Genomic DNA, 25965 nt, shown 5'->3' on the forward strand with positions numbered 1-25965 from the left:
CCATCTGCGGCTCCCTCGAAGACGGAACGACTCCAGATATTCACCGAACACGAAAAGAACAGGTTGAAGAGGATGTGAAGCGACGGTGACGGCACGCGCTCCTCCGACGATATGGCAGGTGCTTGACTATACGTGTGACAAGCACACACACACAACGCAAACATGCACGCACACACCAATGCCGATGTTTTCGGGGGTAGTGTTGCTGGCATGGAAAGCCAGTGGGGGTGTAAGGAGGGCCTGTGTATGTGGGTGCGTGTGTGTGTGTGTGTGTGCGTGTGTCTGCTTCTCCTTCCTCCTTTTTGCTGGTAATACTCCCGCACCTAGTAGGCGCTGTGGTGACGGCGCCGTGTGGAGGTGGTGGGCTGGAGTTGCGTTTCGAAAATACGTGCGCACTGGCCAAGGATGCCGACAATCGCCATCCACTGCACGGCCTTGTCTGACACAAGCAGCAGGCACGCCAGGTTCAGCAGCACCGAGCCAACGACAACAAAGCCGGGAGAGCTGCCCATCTTGCGCCCCCTCCACAAGAGCACCAGCAGCGAGATCTGCGACGGCAATGTGACAGAGGCCTGCGCCAATGACCACGTTTCCCGCCTCAACTGCGAAAGAAGACCCTGTGGTGCCGCCGTGCGCCACGCGTTCCACATGGTGCACAGCCACAGCAGTGTCAAGGAGCATGCCGTGGGAGCGAAGTAGCGGAAGTGGTGCTCCTTGAGCCCAAAGAAGATGACTTCGTCATCCACGAAGAGCAGCAGAAGAAGCGAGGACAGGACGTACAAGGCTGGCTCACTGTCGTTGCCGAAGAAATTGATGGCGCACAGCAGTGCCACGGACAGCTCCGTCGAGAAGTTGGCGATGACACCAAGGGGCAGGCTGGACTCGTGGCTGATCTCGCGGCACTTGGGGAGCAGCGGCCGCCCGCTCAGGCGGCAGTTGATCATCACTGACAAGCCCAGGTACATGACGACGATAACCGCCAGGAGGCGCAGGCTTCCCTGCTCGTACATATCCCACAGCATCGCCAAGCGATTGGGCGAGTAGTACAGCTTCTCTTGCTGCGCCGCGACAGACCGGTTGAGCTGCAGGAAAGATAACGGGATCGTAAGAATGGAGAGGCCGTACACTCCAACAAGCACGGTGCCGCTCACCTCGCGATAGTGCGTCACATCGATCATGAGGAGGATCAGAAAGACGAAGCCCAGCATCATGATGTAGAAGTTGAAGGTCGGCGCGGCCTGCACGAGCCCGGTGATGCCGAGCGACAACGACGCGGCTGTCGCGAGCCAGTATACAAAGCGGCCAGCGAACGGGATGCACTGCAGAAATGAGACCCGGGCACCAAGCAGCATCATGAGGCCGACGGCCGCCGCGTACCGGCCTCTGTCGGCGTACTCGAAATCATAGTCGAAGTCGGACACCTCCGCCCCCACCACGCGGGTGGGCTGCACGGCTAGCAGGACCACTCCCAACAGCGCCGCGCAGCGGGAAACGGCGCGAAGCGGAAACACAGCCGGGTAGCGGCTCTTCAGCCGCCACCACACGGGCATCGTCAGAAGCGCGTAGGTCGCACAGCACGTGCCGGCGGCAATGTGAAGCAGCTCCGACTCTGCAACGTAGCTCTGTGTAACAAACTCGTAGGCAGCGCGCTGCACGTTGCGGATCGTCAGCAGAGACAGCAGCAGCGCCATGGTGGCGTATGTGTGAAGCATCCTCTTCGCTGCCTCCATCTTGATGCGACGGCGGTGCTCAATCTCGAATGAGGCGACGAGGTAGCCGGCGAAGAGGGCTACCCACCACCCGCCCGTGATCTCGGCCATGAGGAGCCACGCGCGGGTCGTCTCCATCCCATCACGCACAGTCAGCTCCGCTGCGTAGTAGGCACTCGTCACTTCGACCAGAAAAGTAAAGAGCTTGGCCACAAAGCAAGACGAGATGAGCACCGCCGAGTACACCGTCAGAGCACCATTTTTGTACATGCGGCACGGCACGGCAACGCCCACGGCACTCGTGAGCACGACAAGCACCGCCGGGTAGGCGCCCTCCTCTTTCTGCGAGTAGAGGACGTGCTCAACAAAGGTGAGCTGCAGCGCAAGCAGGAAGAGAGCGATCGTCACCGGTGCCTTGCTGGGCGAGAAGGAGAGGGCGAAGCTCATGCAGCCGAGCACGTAGCACCACAGCACGCTCACCCCCAGCACCGGCGTTGGCACTACCGTCGTCTCACCGAAAACGCGCAGGTCCATCACGATGAAGGAGTAGGTGCGGTACATCCACCACAGTAGCATCAGGCTAGTGAAGACGGTAAAGGTGAACATCGGGCCGCCGTTCGTGCGGTCCATAAGGAAGACGTTGAAGGCAATGATGGAGAGCACACTAGGGAAATAGAGCACACCCGGTGCACTCGTCAAGATGCACAGAATGACGGACACCGCGCAGCTGCCAAGCAGCACCGGCATGCGCCGCAGCAGATACTTGCCCTTCGTCACATCGCCGCCGCGGCTGTCGACGTCGAGGAGCCACTTGATCTCGATGCCGACGTACACGGTGATGTAGAAGGCGATCAGCAACAGAATGGCGTTGAAAGGGAAGGCAACGCCCGAGAACAGGTACGAGTAGCGCGAGTTGAGGAGGCGGTAGGCGCCCCAATGCACCCCAATGATAGAGACGATCGCCAACAGGGGAATGCGGAAGGCCGCGACGAGGTCAAGAAGCCCGAGCGGGTCGTATTCGAGCTGCTGCAACAGCGAGTAGGTCTCTTCCGATGGCGACGCCAGGAACCAGAGGCTGTGCAGTGGCGAAATGCAGAAGTAAGCGATGCCGCCGCAGACAAGGCCGACCGAGTTGAGCATGTTCGCAACCGCGTGGTCTACCCAGTTGCTCTGGAAGGCGTTGTACACGGCGACAGGGAGGAGCAAAACAAGGCAGCTGAAGACGAGCGCTTCCACCTGCTCATTCAATTGCATTGGCGCGCCGCAGGTAGACGAGGTGGAGTCGACAGACGCCGCGTCATCAACGCCGCCGGCGCCGTCGCCGTCGCCACCCGCGTGCGCACCTTTCGCCTGGCCATCCCCGTCATCGGCGACCCTCCCTCTCGCGTGGGCCCCGGCATCCCTCATGGCATCAGACTGCAGGTGCTGCTGCTGCTGACCTGGCTGCACCGACGTCGCCGCGGCGCCAGCAGCACTCTCTGGGGACACCAGCACGAGAAAGCTGCTTTTGAGGGGGCAGTAGAAGAAGTGGTGCAGCGTGCACAGAACAACAAAGAAGAAAAACGGCGCGCGGCGGGAGCCGACGAGGCCGGTGATCGTCGTCAGCAGCGGCGGCAGGCAGAGCACAGGGCCAACCGCGAACACAAATCTCTCCAGCGCGCACAGGACATTCGGAAACGTCTCCTGCACCCAGCGAAAGTGCTGGATTGCGGCCGCCACCACAACCATGAGAACGCCGCCCAAGTCCGCAATCATCAACATGGGGCCGAACGACGTGGCCGCCGCGTGAATGTTAGAGATGAGAAGCGTCGCCGAGAACACGCCGGCAGTGCCGAGCAGAACTAAGACGGTGGTACGGTGGTAGCCCAGATAGTCGGAAATGTACAGCAGCACCACCCCGCAAAGCAGCGTCGTGAAGGCGAAGGTGGACATGAGAGGAAGGACGCCAAACAGCGTGGAGAAGAGGAGGACCACGAGCCTCTTCACATGGCAGGGTGAGCCGATCAGGAACTCTACGTGCTGCCGCTGGGACGCGTGAGAGAACGTAAATGACGCCGTGCCGCCCCTCGCGGCGGCCCCACCTGCAGTCGGCAGATACCGAGCAGCGTTCTCTCGCGCGTAACCGTCGTCGTCTTGACCCTCGTGGCCGCGGCGCGCCGACTGCTGGAACCTACCGTGCAGCGGCTCGTGCCGCCTCTCCGTCTCCCGCTTTAGCTGCGTTTGCAACCAGTGCTGCGAGGTGGCCGCGATGGCCTCGCCCACAACCTCCTCACGCGCCGCCTCGCGCGGAATGTACGCGTTGGGGTTCCGCTGGTGGTGAGGCGGTGGCGGCGGCAGCGTCGGCGCCACCTGCTGCTGCTCCGAATACCCGCCGTGCTCAGGATAGGCTGGTGGCGGGCTAGTCATTGCCGCGGAGCCGTACGAACCGAACGGCGTCAGTGACGATGCCGCCGTGGCAGCATGGTTACCGAGGTTACCCCCGTTCGTGTCGCCCGTAGACATGGGGAACGACGGCGGGTAGCCAGGCTGGGGCTGCCTCGAATACGGAGCCGGTGGATAAGACAGGTACGCCGTGTTTGCAGCTTGGGGGCTGGTTGAATGGGTGACAGTCGGCAGACTAACTCGGCTGTGAGGCGGGTGCTCCGCTGTAGCGCCCCCAAGCGAGGGAATCGGAACGGCGGGCCCTGTTGAATGAGACATGGCGGGCGTTTGAGAAAGTGAGAGGGGGAGAACGCTGCAACCGCAGACTCAAGCGCGCGCGCGTTGCCACGAGGAAAAGCGAGTGGGGGGAGGAGGACAATGAAAAGGTAAAACGAGGCCGCAAAAAGACGGAAGAGTAACGAATAAGCGAAAAAACAAAAAGGGCTTGAGGAGGGCGCGCACCCTGCAAACGCAAACTGCACACGCAGGCGCGTGTGCAACGCCCACGAACACGGGGGGAGGGGGGCGGGGTACGGCACGGGGGAGAGAGCGGCGAATCGGTTGGTGCGCCTGGACCGCCCCCTTGGATTGTTTCTTCTTTTTGTACAAAGACTGGAGTCGTTGGGCAGGGGGGAAGGGAGAGGAGGGGCGCAAAAGGAAAGTGTTGTGACGCACAGGCGCCCCATGCAAACGAGAAGGTGGGCGTGTGCGTATTTGGGCATATATATATATAGCCATGAAGGTGTGAGTGTGTGTGCACGTTGCGCGAGGTGGTCGGAAGGAATGGGCGAGCGTAGGTGCGCATTACGGAAGCGCGATAGAGAAGAGAATGCAGGCGTGAATAACGGCGGAGGGGGAGGGGGATGCGAAAGCAGCGGAGAGTGTCGCGTGTATTCACAGAGAGGACACTGCCATAGTCGCGGAAGAGGGCACCCGCACAAAAGAGGAGACCGCCGTTGCGGTTCGAGCACCTCGAAACTGGAGAGAGAAAGAGATGGGGGGGCCGAGAGACGACGGCATTGTCTCTCTTCTACGGAGGTGCGCTCATCCACGTATCGCTTAACCGTCCATGTAGACAAGCACACGCGCACAGGCAAAAGTGGTGTGGCACCGCGTCTTTCGCCTTTTCAGTCAAAGAGCCACGGTGAGGTGGGGCATTTTGGCTATTGTGGTTTGCCTTAGAAGAGATATACACGCACGTGCTGCACCCCTTCTGTGCGTCGCCGTTTGCGACCACCGAGAAGGGGCGCAAGAGGCCGCTGGTCTGATTGTGTCCTCTTCGCTTCGACATGCTCCCAACTCTCGAGGAGAGGCAGGTGCACAGCCGCACCGACGCACACTGGCACACGTGCACTTCCCCTCCCCCATGGACGAAACAAGACAGAGATAGAGAGAGTCGCATTCGTGAGCACACATCCTACAACACCACACGATGAGAGCACTCTGCGACGGGAAAACGCGCACGCGAAACCCACGAGAGAGGAGAGAGAAAAGGGGGTGAGGATGAGCAGAGCGCCTTACACGAGTAAAGAGAAAACAACACAAGCGCGCACGCTAGACAAGTCCTTCGCACACAGGCGAGCATCGTCAGAAGGAGAGAAAAAACACAGATATACACACGCAAGCAAGAGGAAAAGAGATGCGAGAAGCAGAGAGAGGGAGGGCAGGTGTAAACAAGAGCATGTGCAAGTGCGCACGCTTTCGCACAGATCACACGCAAACGCCAACACGCACGTGCATGGCGTTGCGTCCGATACAGAAAACGTTGTCTGCGTGCAAGCATGTCCAGGGGTGCATGCCTCGCCACCCTCCTCCTCAAGCCTTCGCTTCCATCTTTTCCTTGCCTTCGCCCTCCTCACCTGTGCTTGTTAACATTATGCACTTGATCGACGCCAGAGCAACAGCAACCCGCAGCACCGACTTTCAAAGCTGGAACGATGAACGCGCCCGAAAAGTGCTATCTGCTTTTCTTTGCGTTAGACGACACGGCAGACGCGCGGCCGTCGCACAACCCGCGAGCCAAGCGTGCGCGCTTCAGCTCCTTCATGCGCTGGAGCTTCTGCACTGCGCTCATGCTCTCGATAGCGAAGGAGACCATAAGTCGCCGCTGATCGCCGAATACCGTCGGGTTGTTGTTCAGCATGCGGAGTGTGTTGAGAGCTACGTTGTGGTTCACAAACTCAATGAAGCCGTACCCGCGCGAGACGCCAGCCGTGTCCTTTAGCAGCTTCACATTGCGGATGGGGCCGTACTTGCCCCATTTATCTTTTTCTGTGTCCTCGGGATGCTTCTTCAGGTATGCTCGCGCCTGCTCAGCAAAGAGGCGGCGCATGTCATTCTCTGACATTGTGCGCGGCAGATTGCGCACACTAAGACGGGTCTTGCTAACAAAGTAGTTGCTGTTAGTCAGCTGCTGCTTACGTGCGGCATAGTCGTCCTCGATCATCTGCAGGTAGCGCGGGTGCAGACCCTTCGCTGCGGCGGAGCCCGGCACCACCAAACCCTCCTGCAAGAGGTACAAGTTACGCGGATCGTCTGCTGCCACCTTAGTGCGCTTCTTCTTCTTCTGCTGTGCACTCACCGCCTCCTGAGTGTCCGATCTCGACAGCACGCGCAGCACCGTGAACCTGGTGTCGCGCATCGTGAGAAACGGGTCACGTACAACGAAGGAGTCGGTGCGCATCTTATGCATGAGCCGCTTTGCTTGGTGATGAGAAAGGCTCTCGGTCTGCGCCTTCATGTCCTCTCGTCCTACCGCCGACAACTCACGCGCGTTCTGCTGGGCGTAGTCAAATATCTTGCCCGCCAGCTCCGCAGAGCCGCAGTGCACGAAGCCGGTACCGGAGAGCGTCTTGCTCGCACGGTTGCGCACCAGCAGCACACGCTTGACGGCGCTGAAGTGGGTTTTGAAGTACGTCATCAGCTCCTCCTCACTCGTATCGAGTGGCAAGTTCTTGAGAAACAACTGCGTCTCGAGCGGGTCGCGCTGATTCAGCCGCTCCTCCTTCTCTTCGTCGACATCGCTTTGCACCTCGCCGTCCTCGTCCACGCCGTCGCGCTTGAAATTGAAAGTGTTCTCCTCGTCATCGCAGTCATCCTCACCGCTGCGGGCGCGCTTGCGGCTATCCTTCTTCCTGTCCTTCAGTGTGTTGGCCCCGCCCGTGTACACCTTCGCAAGCGCCGTCTTCCAGCTCGGCTTCTTCTTCTGCAGCTTGGTGCGTATCTGCTTGCGAATGCGCTGCTGCGCCTTCTTTTTGCGCAGGGATGACGGTGTCGCCTTGCGCTTCACTGTGCCCTTGGCCATTGCCTACCGTCGGTATTGTTCTGTGGGTATGTGGAGGGAGGAGCGGCAGATTCCGTTACGGTCTGCGAAAGGAGACCGGCACGCGTCGATGAGAGGCCACGGGTTTCGAAAGACGCACAATGTGTCGGCGGAAGTGTAAGACGAGGCCAGCGGTGACACGCGCACGCACACACACGCACACACACCAAAGTGAAATATGTTTCCTTCATGTAGAGAAGGCGGAGAGAGAGAAGGAGAGACAGAGACAGAGAGGCGCGCGTGTGTGTGCACGCCGTGCACCGGCCGAACGCGAGGGAATGGGCGGTGTACAGGAACGAAGGCGAAGAGGCGGCACCGGAGCGGGACGTAACGAGTGAACAGCGAGAGAGGGAGGGATTTAGACGTCCACAGACATGCACGTGCACCATACCGTATACGCACACATTGGTACGTGTACGAAGAAGTAGCAGTGGAGGGGAGACGGCATCGACGCCGTCGGTGCCTTCAGACCGCACACGTCGTGCCAAAAAAAAAAACCCTCCGTAAGCACTCGCAAAGAGTGCTGCGTAGCGGGTGTTCAGGTGTGTGCCATACTTCCTGCTCGCCTTCACCGCAGATGGACGGCGAGCGGAATCGAGGCAGACCCACTGCACACACGCAGCGAGAGAGAGTGAGCGCCACTGAGATGATGAGGACATGCAAGATGAGGGAGAGGCACCAGGCCCACTCGGCACTGCACGCAAGACGCCGTTGCAGGGCATCCTTATCGTTACCCTCGTCCGTCTCCTCGTCGCTTCCCCATCACCACCGCCACACCGCCCCTCACCTCGTGTCTCCGTTAATAAGTACTTTCGATTCAACACCTGTTGGGCCCTCTACGACATACGCAGGCGCCAGCCACGCACATTAACTCGACAAACAAAACGGAAACCAAAAACGAAATAGAAAGGGAGATGATAAGGGCAGCAGGGGGACAAGCTGGCACAGCCGTGCGTGCCACCTCTCTTCCGCTTTCCTCCTCATCATCTCCCTTTCTCTCCTTCCAGCATACCGCTGTGCTTGTTTAGCATGTAGACAACAAGAGTGAGGCACGCAAGAGAAAGGGAAAAGGCACGAGACGATGCGTTGGCACCGGAGGAAAGGTTCACGGATGCTGGTGAGACGGTGATGTGAGACAGGGCGGGTGATAACAGAAGGGAGGTGGAGAGCTAGCTGGCACCTCGGGCATCCCTTGTCGAGTTTGTGTGTGTGTGTGTGTGTGTGTGTGTCAACGTCTTCCAAGGCTCGCCCCGGAGCAACGCACCTTCGCATTCGCTGTCAAGCGGCCGTATATGTCTTCCGTCCTCTCGCCCCTCCCCCTCCTGCCCAGTCCCTAACGACCTCTGTCCACTTTCAAACCACATTCCACCTGCGGGCACCTCGTCTTCCCAGCCTCCGTTCTCTGCCAGCCGCACACACGCACACGGCTACAAACATCTTCTGCACATCACCACACAGGCGCACGCGTATCTGAATCGGACCCAACAGACACGAATGCGACACGCAGCACGACAGCGCGCCTTCTCTACATGTCCACCAGGCGAGAGAGCTTCTGAATGCGGTTCAGTAGCAGGTCGCCGCTCTTCACAATGCGATGGTAGTCGAAGTTCGTTGTGTCGCCGCGGTATGTCTCGACACTGCCGTCGACGCGGTCCACTTTGCACGCGATGCGCTCGTTGGAGATCAGCGTGCACAACATGCTGTCCAGCGCCGGCACCGGAATACCGAAGGCCGCACCCATCGACTCCAGCGTGACACTGCTGTATGAATCCAGGAACTGCGTGAAGACGAGCACCCGCATCTCGCGGAAGAAGTAGCTGACGTGCGGAGAGAGGTAGACGACCTTGCGCAGATGCTGGCACACCACCTCCAGATTGGGGAACACCTTGTTGTATTGACAGTCGTAGATCGAGTTCACCAACTCCCGCACATCGTCGACGCCGGTGCGGTTAACCTCGGGGCTATACACGATACGCTTGCGCAGCTCCGGTCGGCTGAGGACCGGGAGGCTTGCGACTACGGTAATGAAAACGAAGTCCTGAAACGTCAGAAGCTCGCCAGCCGCAAACGTCGTGATGGAGTCGAGCAGCAGCGCGGACCCACGCTGGAAGTCGCGAATAAACACGTGATAGATGCCCTCGTACACACGCAGGCGGTTGCGGCGCTCCCAGTCGCCGTCTTTCATGAGACGATGTGCGTCCGTGATTCCCTTGGCGGCAATGTCGTTGTCGGAAAAGGCAATGCCGAGGCGAATGCGCTGGAAGTACAGGTCCAGCTTCGGGCCTGTCGCGAGCGTCTTGGCGGCGCACTCCTCGTTCGTCTTCATGCACATCTCGAGGTCTCCAATGCGGGCGTAGTGATCGCACTTGGCCTGTAGCACATCGCGCACCTCCGTGTCGCCGAGGTTGTCGACCGCATCCTTCAGCCGCGCGTCGAAGGCGGCCACCTTCTTGGCGTTGATGGCGTCCATCTCTGCCAACTTCGACTCATCGAGCGGGACCCCGAGAGCCTCGCAGACTAAGCGGATGTAGGGCGCCATGTTGTGCTTCTCCATCTCCTCCATCATCGCCGCCTTGGCCGTCTCTCGCTCCTCGGAGGAGCTCCACGGCGAAGTCAGCGTGTGACGGATATACAGCAGCGTGAGCAACGGGTCTACCGGGATGTCGGCATCGTCCAACTCCGGCGCGGGCTTCTCCTCCTCATTCTTGTGGAGGTCCTCCTCGATATTACGCGGCGGTGGCGGGGACGACATTGACGTGTTATCTTCTTTCGCCACGAAGCACTGTAACGGCAGTCTTTCAGTTTGGTGGCTGTCTGCGTAGATAGAGGACTGTGTGAAGAGCGAAAACCAGATAGCAACAGCTTCTTGGTCGAAAGCGCAACTGATCACTTGGCCTGCGCACGCAATGTGCAGCGCGACAGAAGAAGCGAAAAAAAAAGGAAGTACTGTCGGTGCCTTCTCTCTACGGTGTACCTGTGAGAGCGGATACGGGGCGGTCCTGTGTGGGCGTCTGTCTGCCTGTCGGTGTCGCTGTTGTTGTGCGCGTAAGGGGCCGGTGGTAGAGTGGACCGTTGCTGGGCGCGCGGGTGAGTAGAGAGTGTATAGGCAAAGAAACCGCGATAGGCCGAAGCCAAATGAAACCAACGAAGGAAAGGGGAGAGGGCAATGAAACAGGCGCGCGTGTGTGTGCGTGTGGGTGGGTGGGTGGGTGGGTGGGGCAAGAAAGAGAGACAGAGAGGCAATGCAATAAAGCGTCACCAATCACTATGTCGATTGCGGAGAGTATGAAGCAAAACAAAAGAGCGACGGAAGCGAAGAGCGCGAGGAGCGGGCGGCAGACAGCGAAGGATGTTGAAAAAGGGGGACGGAAACGGGGAGGTGGAGGGAGGAGGAAACGTCGAAATACGCACTAGCCGCTCTTGCTGCTCTTCTGTGTATGTTTATGCGGTTGCCGGGCCCCTGCGCGCAAGAGGGAGATGTGTACCTGCACGCCGGAAAGGCACTGCACCAAACAGTTGCAGTACGCGCGCACCAACACAGAGGGGGAAGGCCTTAGGAAGCGCGAGACAGCGTTGCCATCTGGTTCTCCTCAAGGGTGGCCTCCGCCGCTGATGAGTTTGCTCGACAGCATTCCCTCTCCGTTTCGCCTCCTCATTCCTTCACCATCTCCTCTATGCGAGCACACAGATCACGTGAGGTACGGTGAAGGTCGGCATAGAAGTGCGGACTGCACTTGGGGGTGGGGGTTTGCACTTCACGGAAAGCGGAGCTCTCGAGGAAGGGAGCGAGGACGCTGCGGTAAAGGAGGTGCGACAGTACATGGCGGGCCTGCCGTGCAGAATGGGCCCTCGATTTGACGACTGAGCCAGCGAGAGCGAGAGAGAGTGCGAGTGGGGAAGCAGGCACCGAGAGGGGAGAAACCAGATGGCACGCAGATTATGCCACCCTATCCGACTCAGCAGCCAGCCTCCGCAAAGCACACACATACAGAAAGAGAGAGAGAGAGACAGAGACACACTCGCACGCTGCGCTCGCCCCTCCTCCTCCTCGGCTTGCACAGGCACACGCACACACGCACGCACACACAGACACCCGTGCGAGTGCAAGGGAGAAGGGCGACAAGAAGCAGTTGGCAGTGGCTCTTCTTTGCGTTCTTCCTGTGTTTTGCTTTTTCGTGTTGGGGACTAGTAGTCACTGCGGCGGTGCAAGCGCGCCGGTGTCTCTAGTAGACTGCAGTGAGACAGCGCACGCGATCAGCAGCAGCCGGTCTACACAGACGCCGGAAGAATACGCAAACAAACATATATACAAGCGCACATGCACCCACGAGAGAGTATGAGTAGCAGCATGAGGCTGATGGCGAGGACAGGATTCGGATACCCGATGGATACCACCCCTTTCATCTTCCTTTGTTAGCGCCCATGACGCTTGAGGATAGCGTCGGTCTGCGCGTCGAGCGCCGCCCACGGGTCCTCCACGGGCGGAAAGCTCAGTGCGAAATCGCGAACGCCAGAGAGAGCCGCTGTAGCGTCCCTGGCTACGGTGCGAGGCATCGGCGTCTGCGCCGATTCGCCTTGCGACAGCGTTGGCACCGACTTCGGCGCGCTATCGTGGAAGGACGAGAACGGTGTGAGGGTGCCCCGGCGCGGCAGCGGGTATGGCGAGGCGGATGGCCGGTTGGATCTCTGGGGAATAGGGGAGAGGGGCGACTGGAACAGAGTCGCGGCAGACTGGTGAGGCGGTCTCGATGCTTCCCACGCGTCCTTGCGGCTTCTGGTGAGGCGCGGTGCAGACTGGAGAGACAGGTTTGCCATGGCTCGCCTCGTGTCGGCCAGCCCGCTTTGCTCGCAAACCGCCTGAACAAAGCGCTCATCGCGGTAGGCGGCACCGGAGCGGAGCAGCTCCAGCTCATTCATCACGCGCACGTCAGCTGCCGATGCCATCAGATCCTGCAGCAGCACGCGGGCCTGAGAAGTGTCTCGGTAGCCCTCGGCATCGCCACCACCCGCGTCTGGCGCCACTAGCGAGTCCGTATGCGACGACGCACCCGTCCGACTCACTTCCGTGCCGCGAGGAACCTCTGTCTTCTCGCACGCGTCCCCGAAGTAGCGATTCGGGGTGAAGGTGCACTCAGCGCGCCGCCGCTCCTCCTCCATCTCTGCGAGATGCTGCAGCCGCCGCTGCCGTGACTCCATCCACTTCCCGCTTCGGTCGAGAAAAACCTGCGCCACCTCGGGCAGCGGCCTATCTTTGCGAACAGCAGAAGAGGGCTGCCCCTGTGACTTCTCCGACCGAGCACCTTGCGCGCTGGCCCCCCTCCTGAGCTCCGTTGGGCGCTCATAGATAGGTGTGCCACCTGTCTTGTGAAGCGCCATCCTCGCTGACCGCTTGGTGATTTGGGGGTGGAAGGTTTCATCCGCCGTCGCCTGCGCTCGCAGACGCTCCCAGTTCTTCTGCTTGCGCGCCAGCGCCGCCTCAAGCGACGCCATGAAGCGCGCCTGATGCGCCACTGTCATGGCGTGTCCATGCGACTGCGACGAGGTGGAGTGCCGAGGTGCCGTGCTTCCCTCAGCGACGTCGGCGCCATTGCCCTGCGATGCTACCGACGACACCCGGCCGCTGCCGGTGACGCTCTGCTGTTTCTCTCTCTGACGCTCTCGCAGGTAATGTGCCAGCACAAAGTCGAGCCCGGCTCGGCGCAGCTCTGCACGAAAGTCTTTCTGCTTCTCCTTGGGCAGCTCGACGTAGCTCACGCGGTGCCCGTCCTTCCACGCCATCGGCATCGCGTTGGGGCGAAAAAACGGCCGCCCTGTTTCACCCTCAAAGAGTTCCGTGTCGGGGTTGTGGTAGCGTGCCTGCAGCTTCGCCACGGTCTGTTCGCGACGCTCCGCATCCTGCTCGACACGGCTCAGGAACCCCTTCACGGTGCCCCTACTGTTTTTGGGCACGCGAGAAGTAGACGTGCTCTGCGGCAGCTGCGGCGTTAGATCGCCTGACACTCCTGCCTCAGTACCGGGCCGGCACAACTCGCGCAAGACAGCCTCCTGCTCCTCCGCTGTCGAGGAAGTGATTGGTGCGCCGAGCAGCCGTGGAGACGATGTTGCGGTGTCGGCTAGTACATGTGCGGGCACAAGTACACTCACCCCACCCTCCTTCGGACCCTCGCTTGGCCGTTTCACCTCCCATAAGCACGGTCGGGACCTGAGTCGCTCTTGTACGCTCGGCTGTGCCAGTAGGCGTCGGCTTCCCTCCGTGACCGCCTTGCCAGGTGTCAACATGCCGCTCTGCGCTGCGGCCGCAGCCCGCTGCTCCGCCTCCAGCTCAGCAAGGCGGTCGCACCTCTGGCGCAGCCGGCGATCCGCCTCCGCCCTCCACGCCATACACTTCTCCATAAAGTTCTTCGCGCCCTTCGCCTCCATACGCCGCGCCATCTTCGACACAGCCGGGCGGAACGTGCAGGCGCGAAGCTCCTCCTGCTCTACCGCCTGTGCGTGCGCGGTTCGTTGGGCCGCGGCCAATGCGCGCTTCTTCTCCGCCGCTTCGTAGAGCTCCTCGCATTTCGCACGCTCCAGCTCGCTGGCCTGCTTTAGTGCCGCTTGCCGGTGATTGCGGCGCCGTAAGTCGGAGATCTGCTCCAGAATGTAAAGCAGCGAGTAGGCCGAGGCGGAGGAGATCGACGGAGTCGCGCCGCCTTCCAACGAGGTGCACGTCTCCTCGGCGGCGCAGTACAGGAGGAGCAGCCCGACGGGCAAGTCAAGCGTGGAGATTGGAGGTGGTGCTGTGGAGGCCGCCCTGCTCTTGCGCGCATCAGCCGCCGCTCTGTCCGCAGGCGTGGCAGTGCCCAGTATGTCACGCAGCAGCGCAGCGGCGCACCCGGGCGTGGCGCTTCTACCCTTGCTTACTCGCTTCAACGGTGTCGCGGCGGACGAGTTGTGCTCACGGCCTACGCCCTGCCGCGCCGTACGCGCAGCGGAGAGGGATGCAGCTCGCGTCAGTGCCCTTGGTGACCCCTCCGCTTTTGTAGCTGGTCTTTTAGCGATGGGGGACTTCTCAGCGACGTTGCCGATTGCTGCCGCTTGCAGACCGGCAGCGGTGTCGTCTTTAACATGCGACGGGGTCGTCTCCTCCTGCAACTGCGATGCGGCTGATTCTGCCGCAGCTGCTACGAGGGGGTCCGCACGAGCTGTGGTGGGCACCGAGAGAGGCACTTCACTACTACCCGCACCTGCCGGGAGGGCAGAAAGATGCGCAGAGGCTGCCGCGACTGAGTCTCGAAGAGGCGAGCTCCAGGCTCGCGCACTCGACAGTACTTCTCGGGAGGACGAGAGGGGGGCGAGATTCGCCGCAGCAGGAAGCTCAGCAAGGGCGGTCGTCTCCGAGCGCTCAGTAGAAGCCGCTGCAGCGGCAGCTTTCTCTGCATAGGTAGGACCTGCAGCAGGCGCTTCCCTCTGCTTGTCGCCACTGTCCTTGTGTGGCGTCGTCAGAAACTTAATAACCGGCAAGTGTGCTGGCGCTTCACTGGTGGAATCTCGGCAGCCAGCAGGCCCGTCCAGGAGCTCATCTAAGGTGAGCACCTCCGAAGCCCCGGCCGCTGCAGCAGGAGCGACGACGAACGCACCGGCGTTATTGGTCTCGTGTACTTCCATTCGAGGCGAGGAGCGAGAGCTAGAAGAGGTGGGGTTCATGTTGACTGTTTCCGCGTAAGACTGCCCTCTAGCACCGCGGCTGTGACAATCGCTCTCGCCGCTGAGTGCGAGGATGTTGATGGCGTGCGCGGGGTCAGAATCGCCGCACCGGTCCGGTGGCGCAGTTGCTGCCACACCATCACGCGATGATGTGCCTACTGCCTCCATCGCGATACCTGTAATCCGCTAGTGAGCTGGGACACCTTCTGGGCGCTTTTCCCTTGTACACCCCCTCCTCTGGCGGAGCCCCTGCGCGGGTGGACCGCCGTTGCCGGACAGAAAGCGACGAAGAGAGGGAAGAGGGGCACACAAGCCAAAGATGTGAAAAACAACAGCACCTGCGGCGCACAAACGTATTGAAGGGAGAGAGATGCGCGGGCCTCTTTCTTGATCTCGTGCCCTCTTTCCTCGTGTGCCTCTTTCAGAGCGCAGAACAATACGCCAATGCGTGGTGCTGATGGTGGATAATGCAAAGGATGGGACAGGGTAGGGTAGGAGGGAGGGCACTGTCCGACGCGAGCGGCCGAATAGAAAAAGCGACGAGGTCACGCAAATCACCTCTGTGAGAGTGGGGCAAAAGAAAAAAAAAACACGAGAGGGGAAGAGAAGATGCAGGAGACGATGTCGTGGTAACGCGCATGTCGCTCTCTTGTGCGCGTCTCTGAGTGTCGGCGGGGCGAGGCGAAGGGAGACAGAGGGGAAAAGGAGAGATCGCAGCAACACAGGTGGCCCCAGGCAGCAGCGGGCTTGTGGGCGGCTCCTCCACGAGGTACTTACAAGCACGCAGGCACTCGCGCAGAGCCATATCCATTCCTTGCTGAAGTGCATGCGCCCACGCGAGATAAAGCAAAGCACCCCACGCGTCGCATGCATTCAGCAAGACCAGGATGCCCCAGGTACGGAGGCGTCATTGCCATGAAAAACGTAGTCGTTGTGACGGCTCTGCGCATGCCTCCCGTTAGCGAGGCTTCTTGACCGAGTGCAGGTGGGGAGGTGAACAAGTGTGCCGCGCCCACCCCCTCCCTCCCACGGTATCCCACAGACCAGCACACACAAACGCATCGACGCCGCGCTCGCCTCACGCTCCGTCGCCCTCCAGCTCTCGCATGAAGATCGATTTGGGCTTTGGCTTCTGCCGCTGGCCAGGAAGGAGGGGCGGCGGTGGCATGACGGATGCGACGCCACGACCTACTGCAGCACCAGCAACAGCACCACTGCCACCACCATTCGCCGTCCCCTCGTTGCGCTCCACAATATCACCAATGATGTAGGTGCTCCGGAACAGCGACTGTGTGTCCCCTGGGGCTTTTTCGGCGCTAATACGCTGATCGCACGAGGCCAGTTCACCAGGGGAGTTCACCACTTGGGGCCGCCTTGCCTCAACCACAGCAGTCACCGAGAATGAGTTACCTGTATCCTTCACGTCTGCATCAAATCGCACGTGCTGCTCTTTCCGGCGAGACGGCTTCGCGGCCGAAGCCGAGGAGGAGGCCGCAGACGAGACATCCGCCTCGTTCAGCGCCGCACTGGCGAGGGGCCGCGCAGAGGTTAGAGCAGCCGTCGAAAGCGACGATGTCGGTGCAGGCTCACTCACGAGCTCGTTAAGAGAAAAGGAAGCCGCCGCTTGCGCTTCCGGAAGCGCGTCGGTGGGCCCGCTGGGTACCACCAGAGATCTCGCGGCCGTCCCACCAATGTCGCCGGGGGTTCGATAGGTCACTGCCTCTCGCCTGCTAGCCGATGATCCGTTGTTGTCTGCGGCACTGGCGACTGCGGCAGACGCAGTACCATGTGACCGAGGAGCAGCAGTGGCAGTTGGCGCCGCTGCCGAAGCGGAGGTTGGGGGTAAGGCGGACACGGGTGCACCCTCCGCGGCCTTCGACCTGTTCTCGATCGCAGCCGCACCGCCGCTTCGCCGTTCCAGCTCTGCGCGGATGCGCCTCTCCTTCTTGGCAATCATGCGCTCCGTCATGACACGCTCCACAAAGTCGTCGTCGTTGACGCGGTCACCCAGCTCCGCCTCCAGCGCGATGAGCTCGTCTTCTGTGAGCTCGTCCTGCTCATCGAAGGTGGTGAGCGCCACGTCGATGGAAGAGTAGTCCAGCGGCAACCCAGAGGACGTGGATGGTGTCCTCGAGGTTGGTGGTGTCGACGATGGGAGCGGGGCTGGGCAGCTTCCGGATGACGCGAAGCGGGGAGACGCAGCGGCACGCACCGCGTCGGGTGCACCGGAGCGGTCAGGTGCGCTTGCCGGCGTGACAGACCCCGAGGAAGGCGCGCCTTCTTGCGATGGTGGCTGCGGTGGCTGGGATGCCGGCGAAGACTGCGACGGCGACTGGGCAGCCGGCACTTCAGTCTCCCTCGCCGCCAGCAACTCCGCGACGGCCTCTTGTGCCTCGGGCAGCTCCGACATGAATAGCTCCTGCTTAGCCCTGAGAGTGCTCTGCTCCTGCTGCAGGACTTCAGTCTCCCGACGCAGGAAGTCAGCGCGCCGGCCAGCGATTTCTGCGGCCTGAATGGCACTGCGCTCCGCGAACCAGCCGTCGCCCAGTAATACCAAGATGGTGTTCGTCGCGTTCAGCTCCGCAGCATAGTAGGCGAGGCCACCAGCGACAGGGGCCAGCACGCGTCTGCGGCTGCGCTCCGTCAGGACGTGAAGGGTGTCCTTGAGGGTCGAGTACTCGCGCAGTTTCTCCTGCGCTCGCAGTAGCTGTGCTTCGTTTTGGCGCAACAGGTAGAGGTAAAGCTCCGCCCCGGTGAGCACCTCTCCTTCGTCGTACTCTTCCGTGCGCATCGCAGTCTCGAGCAGCTAGAAAATTAGAACGTGAAAATGCCCTGTCTGTACAACCAAATCCTCCACCGCGCGCGTGTACGAGCGAGGCGCGTGCCGACAATCTTCCAACTGGCGGCAGCGCGGAGTGGGGCGAGAAGACGAGCGGTGGCGCTGCAAGAGCGCGCGTGCGTGTATGTTGGAAATCGATAGAGAAAGAGAAAAGTGTCAGCAGCCGCGACGGCGGTAAGAGCGAGAAGCAAGGAGGGGCGGAGACGGATCGTTCGTGGTAAGCGGCACCAGCACGGAAGCGCACGTGTCCAACCAAAACGCGCAGCGGCTCTTGAGTCGAAGCACAAGAAAGACCGCTGGCAGACACCGCACAAAACGTTGGCCTGGTGCATGCGCGGTACCGACGATGGGCCTCTGCGCAGGCTGAAGTACATTTTCTTTTCTCCCTTCTCGCTGTTCGATCGACTCCTTCGCTACCTCAGCTGGTGCAATATTGTGCGTCTGTCTGTTCCGGTGCAGTCTCGGCACCGGCACATCTCGCGAAAGGGGAAGGGCGGCGGAGCGGCGAGGAGGGCAGGTGGCCACCGCGTCTGTGAGAACCGCCATGGCCACCTTCCCACGCATACTCGCCACCGACCGTAGTCGCTGTGACTGCCACTCCACCCTGCTGCTCTATGTCGCACACACTTGAGACACCAGCGCATTATCCACGAACAGACACACGAAAAAAAAAGCAGCGGATCCGAGGAACGAATAAGGCAGTCAGTGCAACAACAACACGGCCATCGTCGATTCCATGGAGAGCGAGCGAGCGAGAGCGAGACAACTTTACCGTGGCTAAAATACGCGGCACTGTGGCTGTCACCAGGAGCCGCAACGCTTCATCTCACACTCCAGCTCGCTTTCCTCTCTCGTGGTCGGCCCTCCGTCCATCACACGCACGTGCCATACATCACAAGGGAACACGAAAGAGAAGAGGACGAACAACCAAAGAAAGGAGCGAAGAAGCGCACAGAAGTGGAACAAAACAGAGACAGATGTGAAGGCGCAAGCGGGCGTCCACAAACGGAGCCACACTCCGAAGATGGTGGGCAAACACCTCCGCGCAGCCTATGGCGCGTGAAAGAAAATGGTGCGTGCGGGCGTGTGTTAGTCTTCGAGAAGGAGACTGAAGCTGCAATGCCGGTGCCGCTCAGCGCCGCAAAGAGGGGTGGCAGGCACACGCACACACACACACACACACACATACATAAAAAGAGGAGTAGCAGTGCCCTCGTGCCCTTACGCAGCAGCCTTCTGAGCTCGTGCCGAGCCGGCAGACGCGGCGATGAGCGTGTCCATCCGAATCTTCTCAGCCAATCGGTTGCAGTCGTCGCGCAAGTCGTTGTCGTACGGCGTAATGCGCAGCGCGCGCTCTAGGCAGCCATGCGCTTTGTGGTACTCCTTCATTCCGCACAGAGCGGCTGCGCTGCGCACGTAAGCCTTCAGCAGCATGTACACGTGGCCGCTCTGCTCGCCCAGCTTCTTTGCCGCTGCGCGGCGCTGGCGAACAAGGGCGTCCTTGTTGCTTGCCCCCTCCACCTCTTCCAGCGCACTCGCTGTCTTCGATGCTGCCCAGCCAGGCTCGTCCTCGTCCTCGTCCTCCTCATCGTCGCTGTCGAGCTGGTCGCCCGCGAGGCCACCAGGCTGCTCCAGCGCAGCAGCCACTTCGCTACAGAACTGCAGGATGCCATCGCAAACCTGAAGGGCCTGTGTGAACTTGCCCGCGCGCAGCAGCACAGCAGCGAGGTTTCCCTGTGCCTTCATGTGAAAGGGCTGTTCCTTGAGGATGGTGTTGTAGGTGGCCTCGGCAGCCTCGTACGAACCCTGGTAATACTGCGCCGCCGCCTCCTGCATGCGGGTGGAGAGAGGGTCGGCGCGCGCGTCGACCTCAGTGATGCCGCGCTCCTTCATCTGAGCCTCGATCATTGCCAAGTCGGCCGCTACGTCGTCGTCGCTTGTCGGGTCTCGATAGGCAGCCGCCATGCGCAGGTCCGCCACGCCGCTCTTGAGGTCATCTGCCCAGCAGTAGGCGGCGCCGCGGCGGGCGTGGAGCTTCGTCATGAGCCCTCGGTACCGCTCCTGTGTCACCTCGCTCGCCGGTGTATTGGCCAGCATGGTCAGCGCCAGCGAGCAGTCCTCGATTGCCCTCTTGTAGTCTGCCATCTGCAGGTAGCACGCGGACCGATTCATGACGCAAGTCAAGAAGGCGCCGTCGCGCTTGATAGACTCTGAGTAGGCGTTCGCCGCCGCCTTCCACTGCTGCGTGCGGTAGCACTTGTCTGCCCGCTCCTTCCAGAACATCGGCGTGTCCTCAATCGAGACCGGCTTGTAGCGACTCTGCCGGTAGTACTCCTCATCCCCGTGCGAGCGAGTCGGCATCGCAAAGGTCTTCGGTGTAAAGTCAATGGTGACGTTGACGGTGTCCACCTGCCGAATCGCCGGCGGCGTGGCGACCGACGAGGACAATGTCGGCGTCACAGACGGAGCAACCTCAGCCGTCGCCGGCAGCGGTGATGATGCCGCGGTGGCGGCAGCAGTAGCAGCAGCGGCGATCTCCGCCGAATGCGGTGGAGGGCTCGCGAGTTTGGTGTTAGCGAGTGGTAGCGGTGAAGCGGAGGCTGTGTCCGCCGCTGGAGTCGTGTGGCTGTCCTCCCACGCGTACAGCTCCGTCTCCGCGGCGTCCTTCTCCTCCTTCACACGCTGCTCGATCTGCGCGCGCTGCACCTTCTCAACCTCCCACTGGGCCTCCAGCATACGACGCTTCTCCATCTCACGCTGTGTCACGCGTGCATCCAGCTGTGCCCGGTACTGCTGCTCCGCTCTTTGCATCGACTCTTGTCGCCGCTGCAGCAATGCCTGTTTGCCGACGGAGGACTGACGCACGCTAAGAGCGTCCCACACACGGCCCACCTCCGCCTTGTGCAGTTTGACGTGCAGAATGATGCCATCCTGCGCGTCGGTGAAGTACTGTGACGACTTGGATGAATCAATTGCGTGCAGCAGGTCGAGCGCCAGCAAGTACTGTGGCGGTGCATTGACCTTCACGAAAACGTCGGCAATCAGAACATCGACCGCGTCCTTCTTGCAGCCTTTGATGGTGATGTGCAGGAGCACGTCCTCGCCCGTTTGCTCCCATGTGAACTGTGGCTTCACCGGCATTCTTGTCTACGTGGGATGTAGAGGGAGGGGAAGGAGCTGACACGAGTGCTTACACCAGTATTGACGTGTGTATCCTTCTTATCTGCCAGCCACAAGGGGACGCGAGGGAGGGGAAGGGTGGAATCGGTCTCGTGTGTGTGTGTGTGTGTGGCACTTTATCGTCTCCGAAGAGAGGGAGAGAGACGCACTAGCATGCATATGCACCCGCACACGCGCGAGGATGTGCAAGAGCATGAGACCAGCAGTGGAGAGAGAGAGAGTGCCGAACGAGAAAAAGGACGAGGAAAGGCAGATGGTATACATGATGGAGGCGATTTGAACGCAGGACTCTATATCAACGTCACGATTCAAATCCGATGCGCGCACGCTAACGCATAGACACATGGACTGGACGCACATACCCATTTGCAGGAGAACAGCGTCCACACATACGTTCAGAGTGCATCGCATCGTGCTCGGCGGACTCTCCAAGCAAGCGAAAAGAAACAAGGCCGACATGAGGACGAAGGAGAGGCAGACGGAAACGGGTGCGTGAGCACATGTGTGTGTGAGAGAGAGAAAGGCTCCTTGTGTGAGCCCTCCCTCCCCATACCCATAACACCTGCTCGCCTGCTCAGCCCCAATGCCGCGTGTTCTTCCCCTCCCTCGCTGCAGGCTCGCTTCTTTGATGCTCTTCCTTTTCCTTCCACAAAACGGCGAGACGTGCGCAGCGAAGGAAGGGGCGGGTACAAAGGCGAATAAGAGGCGGCCTCCTCCGCCCCACTCCCTTCATCCGCCGCAGATGATCCCGTCGCGCACCTCCCATTCCGCTCTCCTGTTGGAAAAAGAGAAGGAAGGGCAGGCATACACGTGCGCGTGCTTATGACTGCCCTAATTCTTTACCACGAATTCCCCACTCGAAGAGGCAAGCACAAGCAGTCTAGATATACCTAAGCGGAGCAGCGCATGCGCGCACATACGTACACGCGACACGCCCAGCAACAGCATCAACAACGCGACGCCGCTCGTCAATCGCGAGAGCCCGGCGCGGAACATGTGCCTGGAAGCACGCACGGCCACAGAAAGCAAGGCAAGATGAACAGCAATGGACAAGAAGAAACGAAGAGGGCGTCGACATGAATGGAAAGCGCTTTGCGGGCGGCAAGCCAACGCGCACAAGCACAACAAAGAAACAGAAAAGACACAATTCAGCCGAGGAGAGACGCACACACCCGCACACGCGCACGCGAGAGCGCGCGCCACGCAGACACGCACAAGAAGAGCGGCCGCAGCCAACTTTGAGGAAAGCACACAAGCCACACTTTGTTTGCTCGGCTCCTCCCTCCCTTTCAGCAGGGCCACATCCTTCGCCTACATACACACATGTGCATGGCTGTATGCCGGTATGCCTACACCGTGCTGGTATGAGGCTCCTCCGACGCCAACTCAGACAGAGAGAGGCCGTGAGAGACGATATATATGGGGCAGTGAAAGTGAAGGCAGAGGAATGCGGTGCAACATCCGCGTTGGTGAGATACTCACACAGACACCACAGCAAATACAGATGTGTTTCTGTGTCTCCCTCGCATGCCTGATTGCCACCCGGTTTCCTTCTTCGCCTTCTCCTTTCCCTATGTGCATAATCGTGCAGTCTTGTAGCAGCAGGGTCTTTTTTGCACCCGCCCCCCCCCGCACAGGCCTTCGAGCTCGCTAACGCAGCGTACTCTTGCGCCGCGACATCATCTGCGCCGCGCTGTTCACTGCTTGCGTCGCCAAGTTTCCGGCGTTTTGCCAGCCGCGCCGAAGGGTGCCCTGCGTCTTGGCGAAGTGGTAGCCGAGAATATCCCAGAAGCTTACCGTCTCGTTGGCGCTGCGCTGGATCACGTAGAAGGGAGGAAGCCCGTCGCTGAGGCAGCGGTGCTCATCGCAGTAAGCGCCAAAAAGAACCGCCTGCTTCAAGCTAAGCTCTCCAGCAGCGGCGTGACACGCATTCCTCTCCTCGTCTGCCGCCTCCCCTGCGTGTCCGCCGTTGGAAGGTTGATTCGTGATCATCAGCACGTGATTGCGCTCCTCCACTACTCTCTGCTGGCTTTCGCGGCACATTTGATAGCATACGCGGCACAGCGGCTCCCAGCCAAGCGAGTAGCGCTGGCCCTCGCACTTCACATCGGGTCCCACCCCTCGCTCGGCGCAGCACTTGGGGCAGAAGAACTGTCCGCACCGTCCGCACATGACACGCGTGACGGTGGCAGAGAAGGGCGTGTGGCAGTCTGCCACTGCGCAGGAGACGCTGTACCGCGGGACGCAGAGGTACTGGGTGGGGTCCATGACCCGCTCACGGTACGCCTGGTGATCCATAACCTCCAGCGTGTGCAGCAGCGCGCTCGACTCACACAGAAGCTCGTCGAGCCTCTGCAAGACAGGCGTGGTCTGGTCGGCGGCGGCATTCCAGGCGGTATCCATCTTCGCAAAGAAGGCAGCGCCAAGCACAGACGTGTCCATGGCGCGCACCCGGTTGGCGAGGAGAACATCGCGGACACGCATCCGGACGAAGGCGTTACGCTCGCGGGCGAGATCAGCCTTCGCCGTACCCCCAGGCTGCGAGGATAGGGGAGTAGTGGAAGGCGCTGTAGTGGCCGAGGCGACGGGTCTATTCGTTACTCGAGGGGTATCGGCATCACGGTATGCCTCAGTGCCCGTCGTCTTGCTCTCATGGACCGTCCATGCTCGCTGCAGAGCTGTGGGGTGCGGTGATGCGCCCTCCTCCGCCTGCCGCGACCCCAGCCGCCGCGCATGATTCGCGAGCGCCATACGTGAAAAGGTGGTGAAAGAGCGGATTTCGTCCTCATCTTCGTCGCTCTCCGTGGTGCTGGCGGCGGCGTTCTCAGCTGCTGGAGCCGCGCTGCATTCCATGTTCATAGCGTGCATCGTGCCCGTGTGCATCGCGGCGGTGGTTACGGTGATGCTAGCCCCTGCCTCCCCCTGCAGCGCGCGCCGGGTAGAGCTGGGGATCCAGTGGTCGGTTCTGTACTCCAGCTCCACGGTACATCCAGCCGGCAAGTCGGACGCGCTGTTGGCAGCGGCTGAGAAGGTAGCGGCTAGTCGCGAGGAGGAGGGTCCAGAGGCGTCGTCGTTCGTCGCCTCCCCACGGGCAGCAGCAACGGCGGCTATCGAGGAAGGTGACATCTCCTCCAGCGAGATCACCGGCGGCGTTTGCGCATCATCGGAGGGCATTAGCGGGTCAGCGTCCGAAGCCAAGAAGTGGGAGGAGGATGCACCGGACCCGCAACCGCCACCACCGACGGTGGCTCGGAGGGCATCGACTGTAACCGTGTTCCCTTCAAAAAGAGCGGTCGCTCGCGAGGTGGCTGACATGTCGGCCAAGGCAGCCGTGGCTTTGGCGGCAGGCGGCGGTGATGCCGCGCCCAGTGCGGAGGACGTCCTCTCCCCCGCGCGTTCCCACTGCACCGCACCGGCGCCATAGGTGCCCCCGCTACCGTTGTCGTGGTCGTCGCCCTTCTCCCTATCGCCTTCTGCTTCGTCAGCGAAATGAACAGTGCGGGTCGCAGCCTGAGCGCTCGTCGCAGCATCCGCTTCATCACCCTCATCAGAGTTCACGTACACAAAGTCGTCGACGCAAGTGAGCTCAAACTCGTCGTGTAGTGCCTTCAACTCCTTCGCGGTCAGCCGCTTGACAGCGCGGTCGATCTCCGCCTCCGAGATGTGCGGAGGGGACTTGAGAACGGTAAAGGGGTCGATGCGAACGCTGCGAAGACTGCTGCCCTCCGGGACCTTGCCGGCGGCCGAGGACACTTCACGGAAGCGGTTCCACGATGCCAGGAGGTTCTCAATGGAGTCCAACGTCGGGGCCACTGAAGAAAGGTAAACGTGCGTGCGGTCGTGCAACTCCTGTGCGTCATGCGGCACCGCATGCTGCGGTGAGCCGTCAGAGGTGAGAGTCATTTTTACTGATCCAGGAACGACTACGTAAGAGTATATAGCTATACATGTATATATATATATATATATTTGTGTGTTTTTTTTTGCTGTGCTACCTGAAAGGTAGAGCAAGAGCCGAAGAAATGCGCCACCTCAGGCGAAACACCGGCCGCACAACTGGGCAGTGGGGAAGAGAAAGATCGCTGCCAAGCGCGAGTGCGCAGGCGAGTACCAAGGCCCGCCAACACTCCAACACAGCACCTACGTACTTGCGTCGCACTGCAAAAACGAAAATGCGAAACGGAGAGCAAAGTAAAAAACAATGAGAATGATAAAGCAGCCGCGAACGGAGAAAGATACGCCAATAAAGCAGCAAGCAGACGACACTCACGCGTGCCGAGACACACAGGCACGCACACACACACACACAAACGTAGAGGCCGTGAGAGAGTTCGGCGAGGGGGGGGAACAAGAAGCAGCGACAGCAGTGTAAAAGAGGATATTTTACGCGACGGGCGAGGTCGATACCAACGCAGAAAAGGTAGAGGTGCGATGGGGTCAGCACGGAGGAGGAAGTAAAATATCGAACGAAAAGCGCAAAGACAAGAGAAAGAAGGGAAGCGCAGACTTTGAACAAGTCGGCGTTGCGTGGGAGGGAAAGCACGAAAGTAGGAAGAGAGTGGGTGCGGGAGCAGATCACTCAGTTTATCTGTTTGGGGGTAGAAGAAGCGGTGCTCTTCCAGTGGTTCTCCTGCGTTCAATGCTCTGCTGCTGTTGCTGTTGTTTTGCGCTTGATGCAAAGCCTCCTGTTGTTGCGCGCAGAAGATGGCTGAACGAAGACGAAGCCGGCACCCCGTGGGCGTGTGATTGTGTGGGTGTGTGTCTGTTGCTGGGAGAGTGAGCTACAAAGACGATCGGGCGAAGAATGC

General features: G+C 60.5%; 7 protein-coding genes across 7 annotated transcripts; all 7 read right to left on the bottom strand.

The window, feature by feature from the left end:
• Positions 1–323: 323 nt before the first annotated feature.
• Positions 324–4409, bottom strand: LINJ_32_2940 (conserved hypothetical protein; the record flags this gene model as incomplete). Its single annotated transcript, XM_001467933.1, has 1 exon — positions 324–4409. One exon carries the CDS (start codon positions 4407–4409, stop codon positions 324–326), a length of 4086 nt encoding a protein of 1361 aa, XP_001467970.1.
• A 1678-nt stretch (positions 4410–6087) lies between these two features.
• Positions 6088–7434, bottom strand: LINJ_32_2950 (putative RNA-binding protein; the record flags this gene model as incomplete). The annotated part of the gene is made up of 1 exon (XM_001467934.1): positions 6088–7434. The coding sequence occupies one exon, from the start codon at positions 7432–7434 to the stop codon at positions 6088–6090; it is 1347 nt and encodes a 448-aa protein (XP_001467971.1).
• Positions 7435–8977: 1543 nt separating this feature from the next.
• LINJ_32_2960 (putative proteasome regulatory non-ATP-ase subunit) lies at positions 8978–10204 on the bottom strand (the record flags this gene model as incomplete). Its single annotated transcript, XM_001467935.1, has 1 exon — positions 8978–10204. One exon carries the CDS (start codon positions 10202–10204, stop codon positions 8978–8980), a length of 1227 nt encoding a protein of 408 aa, XP_001467972.1.
• Positions 10205–11865: 1661 nt separating this feature from the next.
• LINJ_32_2970 (conserved hypothetical protein) lies at positions 11866–15306 on the bottom strand (the record flags this gene model as incomplete). The annotated part of the gene is made up of 1 exon (XM_001467936.1): positions 11866–15306. One exon carries the CDS (start codon positions 15304–15306, stop codon positions 11866–11868), a length of 3441 nt encoding a protein of 1146 aa, XP_001467973.1.
• Positions 15307–16216: 910 nt separating this feature from the next.
• Positions 16217–17929, bottom strand: LINJ_32_2980 (conserved hypothetical protein; the record flags this gene model as incomplete). The annotated part of the gene is made up of 1 exon (XM_001467937.1): positions 16217–17929. One exon carries the CDS (start codon positions 17927–17929, stop codon positions 16217–16219), a length of 1713 nt encoding a protein of 570 aa, XP_001467974.1.
• Positions 17930–19198: 1269 nt separating this feature from the next.
• Positions 19199–21118, bottom strand: LINJ_32_2990 (conserved hypothetical protein; the record flags this gene model as incomplete). The annotated part of the gene is made up of 1 exon (XM_001467938.1): positions 19199–21118. One exon carries the CDS (start codon positions 21116–21118, stop codon positions 19199–19201), a length of 1920 nt encoding a protein of 639 aa, XP_001467975.1.
• Positions 21119–22807: 1689 nt separating this feature from the next.
• Positions 22808–25060, bottom strand: LINJ_32_3000 (conserved hypothetical protein; the record flags this gene model as incomplete). The annotated part of the gene is made up of 1 exon (XM_001467939.1): positions 22808–25060. The coding sequence occupies one exon, from the start codon at positions 25058–25060 to the stop codon at positions 22808–22810; it is 2253 nt and encodes a 750-aa protein (XP_001467976.1).
• Between the last annotated feature and the right edge of the window lie 905 nt (positions 25061–25965).

The sequence above is a fragment of the Leishmania infantum genome, chromosome 32, assembly GCF_000002875.2.
Source record: "Leishmania infantum JPCM5 genome chromosome 32".
NCBI classification, from domain to species: domain Eukaryota; phylum Euglenozoa; class Kinetoplastea; order Trypanosomatida; family Trypanosomatidae; genus Leishmania; species Leishmania infantum.